At 46.6% G+C, this 14,272-nt stretch overlaps 1 protein-coding gene across 3 annotated transcripts in view; it reads left to right on the top strand.

Moving 5' to 3' along the window:
• Window positions 1–14,057, top strand: part of PARVG (parvin gamma) — a 29,697-nt gene extending 15,640 nt beyond the window's left edge. For all 3 annotated transcript variants that reach the window (XM_063133335.1, XM_063133334.1, XM_063133336.1), the window contains exons 7-14: window positions 1,184–1,299; window positions 2,094–2,149; window positions 5,730–5,752; window positions 8,336–8,397; window positions 8,496–8,564; window positions 11,663–11,764; window positions 12,925–12,997; window positions 13,589–14,057. In XM_063133335.1, coding sequence (XP_062989405.1) covers window positions 1,184–1,299; window positions 2,094–2,149; window positions 5,730–5,752; window positions 8,336–8,397; window positions 8,496–8,564; window positions 11,663–11,764; window positions 12,925–12,997; window positions 13,589–13,668 — 581 coding nt within the window. In that variant the 3' untranslated portion in view covers window positions 13,669–14,057. The remainder of the gene's footprint in view (window positions 1–1,183; window positions 1,300–2,093; window positions 2,150–5,729; window positions 5,753–8,335; window positions 8,398–8,495; window positions 8,565–11,662; window positions 11,765–12,924; window positions 12,998–13,588) is intronic.
• Window positions 14,058–14,272: the final 215 nt, after the last annotated feature.

The following is a 14,272-nucleotide window of genomic DNA, read 5'->3' on the forward strand; positions in this document are numbered from 1 at the left end:
ATAACATATACAAATTAATCCTCATCAGCTTGTTTCAGGCTTCTTTCCTCCCTTCTTAATATATTCCACAAGTTGGCAAACTTCTAAGGCCCAATCTGTTACATAAGTCATGACCCAGGCATAATATTTACTTCCTTCCCTTTGAAAGTCTGTGTCTCTACCTTAGTTACAATATTCACCCTTTTGAACTTCAGAAATATTCCTTTCTTCCTCCACTAAGCTCCTTTTTTATCTGAGCCATTGTTATTTCTCCAGAGTTCAGATGGGCACTGTCTAATCTAGTGTGTCACTCACTTTCAAACACTGAAGTGACAGAAAATAGCTAGCTAAGAAGGATAGGCTGAAAAAGGCAGAGTTGGAAGGTCATGTGATTGAAACTGAATAAGCCATCTGCCTGACTAAAGGTGAATCAGACTTATATTTTCATATTTTCTCTTAATATCCATGACAGAGGGGCAAAACATGGACAAAGGCCAAAACTTGCTTCTTTTTTTAATAAACAGTTTTGTGTGTGTGTAGCAGAAAATTCATGCAAAATATATATTTCTGTTGGCTGGGAGGAAAATTGTTAAAGAAGGTATGGATTAACACAGAACTAAGCACTGGAAAGTAACGTTTTTGCTCTGGATGATTATTTCTGCTTTGCAGGTGGACTGTTGATTTATTTCTGCAATGATCAGGGCTGGTTTTAGAGAGCAGTGAGGGTGGATATTTCCTGCACTCCAAAGCCAGGAAAGGGCCCAGCATTTTGACTTTCTCTCATGCTGTTTCTGTCCTTCCTGAGTGTTCTGTGCAGAGAAAGCGTAAGAGAGTTTGTGGTTTGCATGACCCACCATTTCCAGATTAACCGGACCAACTCAGGCCGCAGCTAGACCTAAGGTTTATCCTGGGATCATCCAGGGTTCGCCCCTGCGTGAGCACTGGATCCCCTGTGTGTCACCTAGATGAACAGGTTTGACCCCTGGATGATCCAGGGATAAACCTTAGGTCTAGCTATGGCCTCAGGGTACCTTTCCTAAAGACCCCTCCAACACACACACCTTGTAGACAGCACTCATTACAATTTATTTTTAGATAGCTTCTGAAATAATATCATTACACCAAAATCTACTAGCGTTAATACAGATGTTCAAAAATACCATCGTCTTGTATTTCATCAGTTCTCGTTGTGCTTTGATTTTAGCCATCTTCAAGAGGGACCTCCTAAGCACATTGCATCTTCTGGTGGCCATTGCCGAGCATTTCCAACCAGAACTTGCCATACCTCCAAATGTTGACGTGGGTGTAATAAACATAGAGGTAATTCAAGACTGGTACTTCCTTCATGCCCTCTGTCGTAGTTGTAGAGAATATCTCTTTTACCCTGTTGTAAGCATTTTAAAGCTAGAGACATGTCTGTTATGACGATGGGGGCAGGGTGAGGAGCCAACCTTAGCCTTGATTTTCATCCATCTAATTATCTCATTGATGATCTGTGGACCAGGGATGGGGTGTGGTGTGGAGGAGAGCTTGTTCCATGGCACCAAGGTCCTCATCCTACGGCACAACATCAAGCGAACTGACATGACTTAGTGAGAGAAGAGTGGGATCAAAATTGGTTCTGTAGGTTCCCACCTCCCTTTCCTCTCATTTGATCTGCTGTAGTAACAGCACCATATATAGTCTGCAAGGTAGTGGGGTGTAGTGGGGAGAGACTTCTCCTTCTACCTCAGGTCCATCAGGCATATCACACACAGACCATAGTGTCAGGTGAACTGCAAATCAGTGCCCTCTCAGTTTTTCTAGAACTGAGATGAATATTGTGGACTTTTCTTTTGATCTCCCACTTCTCCCTTGCAAATTCTCCCCCCATCACTTTGCACGTTGGCAGAAAAGAGGGTTGGGAATGTTATGTTTGATCTCAAAATGTGTAGACCTCGCCTAAGGGTTGTGTTTATTTCATACTAGACCATTAAGGCCCCTTGCACCATTCACTGTACATTGCTCTCTCGTCCATTTAATATCCATTCTTCCCTCTCTTTTTTGCAAGTTAATAGTTGACCTTCGCTTACAGTTTTCCATAATTCATCTAAAGCTTGCTTTCTGTTTCATAGTGTACTTCAACTGGATTAAAGACAGAAAATACAGTGGAGTATATCACAAAGAACAGGTAAAAACGTTCTTTGTCTTGAACTCTGAATGATCTGGTTTAAAGATGGAAATTATATTTTACTTATGTAGTAATTTAACTTAAAATATTATGTCAGTTTTAGAAATAAAATGTAAAGGAGTAAAAAATACATTGTGCTTTGCTACCGGCTTGTGTAAAGCCCATACAACTTTTTATTGAGCTGCTTTCGAAAACAAGAGCCAATTCAGCAGATGCAAAGCTGTCTTCTTAACCCACATTGACTACTTCTAGTAGCTGAACTGACCAGCAAAGCTGTGCTAGATTCCTAGGAATGGAGGAACCTCCCTTATATTGAGTCAGGCAACCAGTTCCTCTAGCCCAGTATTGTTGGCTGAGTGGCAGTGGGTCTGCAGAGTTTCAGGCAGGGTTTTTTTCTAGCCTTATCTGGAGATGCCAGGGATTAAACCTGGAACGTTCTGCATGCAGAACATGTAGGCCTCAGCTAGACCTAAGGTTTACCCCAGGCAAATGGAGGGGTCGTCCCTGCCTGCTCCTGGGATTTCTTGTGTGTCATTTAGATGCACAGGGATGACCCCGGGACCATCCCAGGATATAGGCCTGGTCTAGCCATGGCCATACTCTACCACATGTTTCAGCCTTAGGGGTGTCTGCTGCTGGGAAATCCAGCCCTCTTTGGGCCCGTCAGACTTCTGAGGCATACTAGACTCAGCTTGCTTTTTCAAGTCTCGCTGCACAGTTCCCCCCCCCCCCCCCGGTTCTGGGGACATTTTACACATTTTTTTTTAGCCCTGACCGTAATTTGTGCGAATAGTTTCCCTCACACCCTATTTGTGAAAGGTGACTTTGTGAAGAAGAGCGCCTCTTGTATCTATGGTTACAAGAGGCTACAATGAGATTTTACCTGAATTTGAATATATTTTCATCTTAGACAAATTAGTTATTCAAATCTTCTGATTGTGTGAATGATTCATTGGCTTGGTGCAGATGTAGTTTCTGATCTCTTAACTGTGTTATGAGACCAAGGGCCTTGCTAGACCTGTGTAATAACCCGGAGGGGAGGAGGGGAGATCTCGCGATAGGAATAATGCGAGATCTCACCCTTATTCAGACGGGAGCCGCGACGAGCTCTGGAGGAGAGCCGTTGCAGCCGCCATTTTTTTTTAAAAGCGGCAGGAGCCACAGAAGGTAAGTAGGGGTTTTTGTTTCTTTAATTCTCTGTCCCCGTCCGCCCCCCCACCCGCAAAGTCCGGTCCCCCGTCCGCCCCCCCCGGCCCCGTTCTCCGTCCCTGTCCGCCCCCCCCACCCGCAAAGTCCGATCCCCCACCCGCCCACCCCAGACCCCGTTCTCCGTCCCCGTCCACCCCCACCCGCAAAGTCTGATCCCCCCGATGTCCCCAATGTAGTGCTGATGGCCGCAGCGCTCCTGTGGAGTGCTGTGGCCCATCTGCCACTTTCCCCAGCTACTCGGGAGTAAATCCGGTAGCCAGGAAAAGTGACGGACCTGGCTACACGCCCACGGTCCTGGCCTCAGCCTGACCTGAGGTCGGGACCACGGGAAGAACCGTGCTACCAGCGGTTCCCGTTAGCGCGGTGCCAGGGCAGCGTGACCCCTGCCTGAGGCCGGGATCCCCTGTGCGTCATTTGGACACCCAGGGACGAGCACAGTCCTCGCACTGGGTTAACGCCTGGTCTAGCAAGGCCCCAAGAGTGAACTGCCAGCGTACTTACTTCATCTTCCTCTCTCCATCTTCCTCTCTCTTGCCATCTCTCCTGCTCAAATTCCCCCTTCCCCCCCTTCCAGAACTATAACCATGCTGTTGGTTCTGTTCACACCAATGGGAATGCTAACCACGCCGAGCATTAACATGGTTTCCAAATCTGCTTCACATTGTTGTGACAAACTCTGGATAGAAGCTAAAGTTGGCTAGTGTGAATCTCAGAGGCACCATGGTCCATTCTGAAGGGGCCATTCACATGTAAGAGGAGAGGAGCGAGGAAGGAGAAGCTGGGGAGTTACTGTGCAAACTTCAGGCGTAGCCCCAGTTTTGGAAACCTAACCGTAGCTATGCAACTATCTATGTCTTTGAAACTGTATGTAAATATTGACACGTATCAAGTAACCATATGCACTTTTGTGTGAACTTGCTTAAGTGATGTGTTCCTGAAGTCAGAGATTTTCTGTTTAGCTTTGGTCTTGAAGGCAGGATAACAAGAATGAGTTCAGTTTTTATTATAAGAAATTGCTGATTAAAAAGAACCCCTCCCCCCAACATAATTTATAATGTTTAGAAAACATGGAAGTTAACAGGGAAGTTGGCCCATACACCGGTAATGTCTTTTGCCTTCAATTGCTTTGTCTTTAACTTGGTCCCCTCCAGATTCTTAGACTACATTTCCTATTATCCCCAGCCAACACAGCCAATGGTCAAGGATAAGGGGAATTATAGTCCAAGACCTCTGGAGGGAACTGGGTTGGGGAACACAGTGGTAGACAATTAATTTATAAATACCACAAATTTTGCTTATAAAATAAATGTTTTTGGCCTGGGAGCCAGGGTCTAGGGCACAGCTGAAGTTTGGATTTCAGTCTCTTACTTCATTGTGACAAAAAAGCCAGAAAGGTGACTGTGTCAATCTGTCGCAGAAAAACAAAAACAAACAAAACCAAGGCTATGCAATTGACCTGGGAGTAAGTGAGACTTAGGGCCTTGCTAGACCTACCTGGTAATCCGGCCTTCAGGCGCGGCAAGCCCGTGCTACAATTAGCACAGGCTGTCGCGCCTATTCAGACGTTAAAGGGGCCATGTGCGCAGGAGCGCACCAACGAAAAGGTAGGTCTTTTTTTTTTTTAAAAAAAAGGGTTCCCCACTCCCCCCTGTCCCCGATTTCCCCCCCACAATGTCTGATGCCTCCCTCGCCCGCCCGCTCACCTGCTCGCTCGCTCGCCCATCCACCCCCGCTCACAATGTCCACCCCTCCGTTTGCCTGTCCACCCCCCTGCTCGCCATGTCCACCCCCCTGCTCGCCATGTCCACCCCCCACTCACCTGTCCACCCCCCCTGCTTGCTCACCTGCACATCACTCATGTTCGATGCCCCTCCCATCTGTGATCTCCCCACCCTGGCTCCGCTCTTCCCCCCCCATCTCTCCTGCTGGGTCCGCTCTTTCCTCCCGGCCCCCATCTCCCACCCCCCATGATTCTCCCCCCCAGCCCAATGGGCACAGCGCGGCTTCTCCCGGCTACTTGTGAGTAAGCGAGCAGCCGGGAAAAGCCACCTTCTGCAGCCCTCTGCGGAAAAACCGGGCCAGAAGCGGATCCGGTTATCCCGGGTCAAGGGAGGGTTTAGCCCGGTCTGACCCCGGGATCCCCTGTGCGTCATCTGCACGCACATCAGGGAGCCCGGGCCTCGCACCGGGCTAAACCCTCGTCTAGGAAGGCCCTTACTTCTAAGAAAACATATATAGGATTGGGCCATAAGAGGCAGCATGAGAAATTGTGGGTTGCAACCCACCTTATCAGATGCCTCTCTCTTGGACATGACTAAGTCAGTTCTTGTACTTGCTGAACTCCTCATTTATTTTTTTGTTTCATATTTAGGGAAAGTGCAGAAAACTCTTCAAGTAAGTTACAAAACAAAGCTTCTGCTCAACATTCTGCTTTCAATAGCTCTGTGACTTGGACAATAGTTCTGATTCCCAGCAAAAAGCCTCATATCTCGTGCAGCAAATAGCAACATTCTTCCAATACCCTTATAGGCAACTGCATCAGTTTCTCTAAATATAAGAGCAGAGAGCTGCTCTTCTGAGATGTTTATGAGGGTGAGGTAGAAAAGTCACCTGTGTCTGAGTGTGTCATCACACGGGGGTAAATTGCGTTTCCTTACCGTCGTTTCTCCGCCCCCGCATTTGTCCCTCTTTACTTCCTCTTCTGCCTAGAGGGGGAAAAGGAAGTAAACAAAGACCACATGGCCCATTCAGGGGCCATTTTAATCATGCAGCTTTTCCTGCACCCGCCGGCCTCCTTTTGCCGGTGAAAGAGCCACCCGGGCCCACCCGGGTTGGAGAGCTTGGCGGAAGAAGCCGCTGCCGGCTTCTTCCACCGAGCTCTATGACCCGGGTGGCTCTTTCGCCGGCAAAAGGAGGCCGGCGGGTAGGTGGGCGGCAGCTGATTCCCCAGCGAAGCCGCCGGGCACGGCAACTCTTCATCCCGTCCCCGTGAGGGGCGATGTGGGGCCTTCTCCTCCTCCTCCTCCTCCTCCTCCGCCTCTTCTTGGAACGATTAAGGTAGGGTGTACATCATCGATTTCGGGGTGCCCTAAAGCGCCTTCAGGGCGTCCCGAAGCCTCTGTGTGGATCTGCCCCAGAGATGGTTTTTGCCTCTCTGGACTCCTTTTTTGTTTTTGTTTTTACACTTTCCTTTAGACAGGCCTCTGAGCTCATCTAGAGTAGTCAGTGTGGGGACAGGGCTGGAAATAGGATTTGGCACATCCTGGCCTCTCCTTTCTCTTCCCTGCCCACCGGAATGCCCCCCCGCTTTGACCTCTATGGCCATAGCTAGACCTAAGGTTTATCCCTGGATCATCCAGGGGTCAAACCTGTTCATCTAGGTGACACACAGGGGATCCAATGCTCAGGCAGGGGTGAACCCCGGATGATCCCAGGAGAAACCTTAGGTCTAGCTATGGCCTATGAGGTCCTCTGAGGCTCATTTTGCAACCTTGGAAAACCATCACAGCAGTTCTTTCTGTGGCTGCTGCGAGGGACAGACAAGGGAAAGAATCACATCTTGGAGTCTAGGGGCATGGCTAGACAGGGCGATATCTGGGGATTGCCCCGGGATCGTCCCTGTGTGTCCACATGATGCACAGGGCTAGGGTGACCCTATGAAAAGGAGGACAGGGCTTCTGTATCTTTGTATTGAAAAGGGAATTTCAGCAGGTGTCATTTGTATATATGGGGAACCTGGTGAAATTCCCTCTTCATCACAACAGTTAAAGCTGCAGGAGCCCTGCTCTCTTTTAAATCTGGTCACAGTATGCTCCTGCAGCTTTAACTGTTGTGATGAAGAGGAAATTTCACCAGGTGCAACATGCATACAACTAACACCTGCTGAAATTCCCTTTTCTATGCAACTGTTAAAGATACAGGAGCCCTGTCCTCCTTTTTATATGGTTACCCTACACAGGGCATCCCGAGAGCAGGGAGAGATGATTCCTCCCTTTCCCTGGGATATCGCTCTACCCTTCCATCTCGTTTTTTCCCGAGGTCTCGGGATGATCCTGAGACTGTGGGATGTGTGGTCCGCCGTTGCTGTTTTGTCCTGGCTGCTTGTGAGTAAACGTGAAGAGCCAGGAACCGGCATGGGGCACGGAGTTCTGTGCCCATTGGGGATTGGGTGGGGTGAACGTGAGTGTGTGTTTTTTTTAAAAAACTTTCTGTACTGTTCGAGCGCTCATGCACTCCTTTTCTTTTAAAAACAAAAAAAATCCAAAATGGCGGGCGCTACATCGTGCGCCTCGTGTAGACGAGGGGGACAATCTCGTGATCACAAAATCACAAGATCATCTCCCTTAACCCCCCTCGTCTAGCCATGCCCTAGGTCTCTGTCCCAAAGAGCTTACAGTAGCCTTCCTTCACCTGGCCCTCTCCACATGTGTTGGACTGCAGCTCCCATCATCCCCCCCAAGCATGGCCAGCTGGAAGTTGTAGTCCAACACATCTGGAAGGTGCCAGGTTGGGGAATCCTGGCTTATAGTCTAAATTTCTATAGTGGGTTTGAGTGCCATTTTTTGGTCGCAAGGTGAGATTCAAATAAAATAAAAAATAAATAGTATGGATTCATGATGACTGCAGTACGAGAGGAAGGAAAGGCAAATGCAGCAAACAACAGAGACAAGAAAGGAGTATCACCTTTGTACAAGCCTGGAGAGTAGCCCAAGCCTCATCCCATTTTGTTACTGGGTCAAGGCATGGCTCATTAAGACCTGCATTACAACACAAAATGCAAATGCACTCTCCATAAATGGATGATATTGATTTATCTGGGGCCAGATATACACCAAGCAGGATATAACACACTGAAAACGGTTTGAAAACTGCATATGGAGCGTGTCCTGGGCCCCAACATTTGTCACTACTGTTATTAACCGTTTTAAAGCAGTCGTGTAGCTCCTGCCCTAGTTAACGTGTACCATTTTGCTGTAGAAGCTGACATCTTTGATGAATTATTGAAACGTGCTCCAGAGAAACTAGATGCTGTAAAACAGGTAAAACAAACAAACACTGTCCTATTCCCCCCCCACACCCCCCGGACACTTTATTATGTGATATAGAACTGATTCTGTGCTGCTTTCTGTTCTTTTAGGTACTTTTGAAGTTTGTCAACAAGCATGTCGGGAAATTAGGATTAAACGTGAACGATCTGGACTCTCAGGTAAACATCTGCTACTAATGATTTCCTATCCCGTTTTTAATCTGCAAAGTGATTTACGGTGTTCACCTTCACAACAACTCTATGAAACAGAACACTGTAATTCCCTTTTTACCGATGGGTCGGGGCAGTGATTTGATTAATGTCACATATTAGGCCAATTTTTTCTTATTATTATTATTTTATTAGCTACATTACATTACATGGCTTTGGGCCAGGCTATCTGAAGGATAGCCCGGACCCTAAGGTCATCCTCAGGGGTCCTTCTCCAAAGGAAGTGAGGCAGGTGGCTACCAGGAGGAGGGCCTTCTCTGCTGTGGCACCCCGGCTGTGGAATGAGCTCCCTAAGGAGGTTCACTTGGCACCTACATTGTATGCTTTTAGACGCCAGGGGAAGATCTTTTAATTCTCCCAGCATTTTAACAGTCTATAAATAAATGTTAACTTGGTGTTTTAAATTTGTAATTTTGCATTGCTGCTGTTTTTATCTGGTTGAGCTTTTATATTGTATTTTATGGTATGGTTTTATACTGTTGTTTTATACTTTAAATGTTTTTAATTTTTGTGAACCGCCCAGAACTGGTTCAGAACAGCCACTGCCTCACCTGGGTTTGATGAAAAGGAAAGGTAGAGCTACTCTTGCCAGATTCTGGTCTCTGGAACATACACTGTCCTGGAAGATGAAGCCAATGCCCAGGTCTTACAGTAGATTAATATTCCACCTACAAGATTTTGATTTTGATTTTATTATTTAATTAATTACATTTCTATACCACCCAATAACCAAAGCTCTCTAGGCAGTGTTTAGCTATAAGGTTGGATCCAGATTTAGGGGCATGCAACAGGGCTGTCAGAATTGAACTTTCCCACCCCCCTACTGTTCAGTACAGCCCCCCCCCAAGCTACACAGAGGATGGGGGATACTGCTGAATGGGGTAGCATGTGGGGCAGGCGGAATTCCTGAAAATTGGGCAGAGGACCCTTCTGTGAGTGGATTTAGGCCTCAGTTTTCAGAGACCTTGCTGTTTCCTGTTGACTTGAGGCCTTGCTAGACCTCCCGGCTTATGCCGGCAGGGAGGCGGGGCCGAGGCGCGCTAACGTTAGCGCGCCTCCCCCAGGCTACCACAGGGCGGACGCGTAGGGACTTCGCAGCCCTGCGGCGTCCGCCTTTTTTTTTTTTTTTTTTAAGGGGCCGGGTGCGGCCCAAAGACGGCGGACAAGGTAAGTGTTTATTTTATTTTATTTTTTACGGGGTGGGTGGGGGCAAAGGCTAGGAGGGTGGGTGGCATGGTGGGTGGCACAGGGGGAGGGCAGGTGCGATCGCGCCGCGCGCCGCCCAAGCCCGGGCAATGCCGCCCCATGCCAGGCATTGCCAGGCGGCGTGCGGCGCGATCGCACCCGCCCTCCCCCCGTGCCACCCACCCTGCCACCCACCCTCCCAGCCTTCGCCCCCCCCCGCTGATGGGCACAGCGCTCCTATGAGCGCTGTGCCAGGCAGGTCCGCGGCTTTTCGCGGCTCCTCGCGAGTAAGCGAGGAGCCGCGAAAAGCTGCGGAAGTCCCTAGACGTTCCCCAGCTCCGGCCTGAGGCTTATGGCGCGTTGGAGAAGGCCTCAGCGCGGCCTGTCTCCGGATTCCCCTGTGCGTCATCTGGACGCACAGCAGGGAAGCCGGGACAGAAGGCGCGCTAAGGCCTCGTCTAGGAAGGCCCTTGGTGATACGAGAACTTAACAGAGCCATGTATTAGCCTAAACTGGTAACCCAAACACATGCCAAAGCCAGACAATATGTTCCAAGGTCTGAACCAATTAGTTTGTCATGTCATATGGCTGTGTACAGGCTGACTGTTATCTGACTCTTTAACTCTAAGACCTGATTCATATGTTACTGGTGTGGTGGAGGAGCACACAGATGCTATAACACACCAGTAGTGTATTTATTTCATAGAATTATAGAATAGTAGAGTTGGAAGGGGCCTACAAGGCCATTGAGTTCAACCCCCTGCTCAATGCAGGAATCTACCCTAAAGCATCCCTGACAGATGGTTGTTCAGCTGCCTCTTGAATACCTCTGGTGTGGGAGAGCCCACAACCTCTCTAGGTAACTGATTCCATTGTCATACTCCTCTAACAGTCAGGAAGTTTTTCCTGATGTCCAGCTGGAATCTGGCTTCCTGTAACTTGAGCCTGTTATTCCATGTCCTGCACTCTGGGATGATTGAGAAGAGATCCTCCTCTGCGTGACAACCTTTTAAGTATTTGAAGAGTGCTATCATGTCTCCCCAGATTTGTCTCTTCTCCAGGCTAAACATGCCCAGTTCTTTCAGTCTCTCTTCATAGGGCTTTGTTTCTAGACCTCTGATCATCCTGGTTGCCCTCCTCTGAACACGCTCCAGCTTGTCTGTGTCCTTCTTGAATTGTGGAGCCCAGAATTGGACGCAATACTCTAGATGAGGCCTAACCAGGGCCGAATAGAGAGGAACCAGTACCTCACGTGACTTGGAAGCTATACTTCTATTAATGCAGCCCAAAATAGCATTTGCCGTTCTTGCAGCCATATTGCACTGTTGGCTCATATATAACTATTTGAGGTAGCTATATATGGTATTTCAATTACATTCCCATCCCAAAGTTTGGATGAAAAAATTATCCCCTGGAATTAGTGAGATGCTTGAAGTAACAGCATTAGTACCACACGTCCCTGAGGTCTGGCAGCCCGGAGATGGTTATTTTTCATGTGACCCATACATCTGACGTTATTTTTTCATCCTAATGGTACAAGAGAGTATGAGATCTAGCTACATGTATATGACTTCCATGCTGCTTCCATGAGCTGGGATTAAGGCGCCATTCAGATTTAGAATACATCGTGGATGATATTGTAGTGTTGTAGTATTCCAAGCAGTTTAGGGAATGTTCTGTTTTGTGCTGGTTTGCATAAAAACTTTATTAGACAAAACTAGTACCTGTACCCAGCTGTCAAATCCTCTCTGTCATAGAGATATTGAAGTTAATGTAACTGAATCCAGGATTAAGCAAACTATATGCAAGTATATGTTCATAATCTTTATTTTCTTTCTGTTCATTCCACACCTACCCTGCAGTTTGCAGATGGAGTTATTTTACTCTTGCTAATTGGGCAGCTTCAGGGCTTTTTCCTGAATCTGGGAGATTTCTTCCTGAATCCAAGTTCTGCTTCAGAAAAGGTAGGTTATTCATTCTGCACACAGATGTGGCTTTAGGACTTTGTGTTGGCGCTCACACTACAGGGTTATCGTTAAGAGGTAGGGAACCTTTTTTTTGGATCTGTGGGCACATCTGGCAATTTGAGAAACTGCCCTGGGCATCACCACAAAACAGCTGCCATGGCAGCCATGGCTAGCTACAAAGGACAAATAAACTCCCCAAAAGACTGAGGGCTCCATCACACCAGTGATTTGATGCACTCTCGCCATGCCCAGTGTGGGTTTTGCAGCATGGTACCCATACAATGCTGCAGACACCCCACCTTTTCCCAGCTTTTTCCGTCTTTTCCTAGAATGGGGAAAGTCTGGATTATTTTCCCCAAGCGCATTTAATGCACCTTGAAGCCTCCGAGTAGTGCTGTCCTCTCACTTTTTCTTTTGTTGGGTGTGTGTGTTTTGAATGGAGTCTTGCTGACAAAAAGGGAGGGCGGTGTGGTTCTCCTCCTCCAGCACTCCGTGTCCAACATTCGAATCAACGGACTTTTTTCTGCTCCAACCCCACGCTTTTTGCCTGCAGCTCCCTCATTTTTAAAGATAAAAGAGATGAAATTTGGGACCGTGAGAGCTCTTAAGTAGAGCTTTAGACATGCCAGGTTTGAATCAGATCTGTTCATTCCTTTATTTTTTAGGAAAATTTTAATTTCCGCCCCTTAAACCATTTCCCTGATACCTGTTTGCATTTGCAGAGGATCTATTTTCCTTTACTTTGATAATGCTAAAATAGAGATCTGCTGGTTCCCTCACTCAAGAGTAAATCCCATTGATTTGAACTGCATTTACATCCAAGTCATAGTAAAACCTGATACATGCTTACCTTTGAGTAAACTCTATTGAACAGAGAGAGACTTCTGAGTAAACAGAAGACCTCAGAAGTAAGCACAGGGTTGCAGAGCACTCCTCTCCATCTTGCTCTTTTAGACTTTTTAAAAAAAAGCTTCTGAGTGACCACACTATTAAAAGTCAGTTCTATACGTACTTACTCAGAAGTAAGTCTCTGTGTGATACATGGCATCTGTAACTTTGAATGGGTACTTTGGTATCTGATCTGTTGTTGTTTTAATCAGTGAGTTTACATTTTACCCAGAACTACGACCACCTTTTCTTTTGTTGGCCTTTCTTAGGTACACAATGTTAACCTTGCGGTAGACTTGCTGATGGATGGAGGCCTTTTAGACACTCCCATCAACCCTGAAGGTCAGTCATTGTAGGAGAAAGATAATTTGGCAGGCCATATCCGGAAACTTGTACAGGGTGAGACTGGCCTATCATACCAATGCAAAATCGCTGAAACTTATTGATAGTTTAATAGGTTTAACATATATGACAGGTGCTTGTCTCTTGGCCTACTAATGTCCCTGGCTTCAAACAGTATGGACTACAAAGCTATGTTCTGGTTAGAAAAGTCTGCTCCTCATGGCTGAAGATGTTACTGCAGGCTTCAACCACATGGGCATATTTAAATCCATCAAATTAATTGAAAATAAAGTAACCCCAAAGAGCACACCCCTGGTGGGGGGGGGGGGGCTTAGTATGCATGGTAATTTCCTTGGTGTTATGGTGCTGACAGAGGGACAGATAGACAAGCATCCTTTTTTTTATTATTACAGGTGTATTTTCACTTCATATGTATTCACTTCACTCCCATATGTATTTTCCCTTCATATTTCTTGCACCTCCTATCCACCCTGAGGGATGCCAATTTAATTTCTTAAACCAGACGTTCCTCTTCAGCACTGAGCTGTATAACTTATCCATTTCAGTTTTGTCTTTCTTATGTCTTTTCAGATGTTGTGAACCATGATATGAATGCTACGTTGCTGGTCTTGTATTGCCTGTTCTCCAAATACAAGACCAAAGGGACATGACGCGCAAAACTCAAAAGGCTCCTGTCAGACTCATTTTTGCTAGTGAACAGTCTACTTTTCACTGCTAATCATTGTTTGATGCTTTGCGTCTATATGCACTTGATAACTGCATACATGTACATGTGGATATATTTCATGAAAACGGGTGAATGTAGAGGTTGACCAATATTTTTTTAAGAATTTAAGAGAGCCTGCAGGAAATACCGTATTTCTTCGATTCTAAGACGCCATCGATTGTAAGACGCACACTAATTTCAGTACCACCAACACAAAAAAAGTTTTGATTCTAAGAAATAATAAACGCACCCGCGATTCTAAGACGCACATTTAGAGATATTTATATGGGAAAAAAGTGCTTCTTAGAATCGAAGAAATACAGTAGTTGGAAATGTTTGTTTCTTGAGGCTTGTTTTTGGCATTCACGCTTGCTGCAAAGTAAATGCCAGTTTTGGGTTGTTGTTTTTTAGCATCACAGCTTAAATAACCCCAGGTTTGCATACATATGGAGGTCCCAGTTCATGTGCAATCCCCTGGCCATGATGTTTCTTAAATTGGGTTCCCCAGAATTTGTCCAAGATGTATGCATATACAATAATAATAATAA

This window comes from Elgaria multicarinata, chromosome 9, assembly GCF_023053635.1.
Source record: "Elgaria multicarinata webbii isolate HBS135686 ecotype San Diego chromosome 9, rElgMul1.1.pri, whole genome shotgun sequence".
NCBI classification, from domain to species: domain Eukaryota; kingdom Metazoa; phylum Chordata; class Lepidosauria; order Squamata; family Anguidae; genus Elgaria; species Elgaria multicarinata.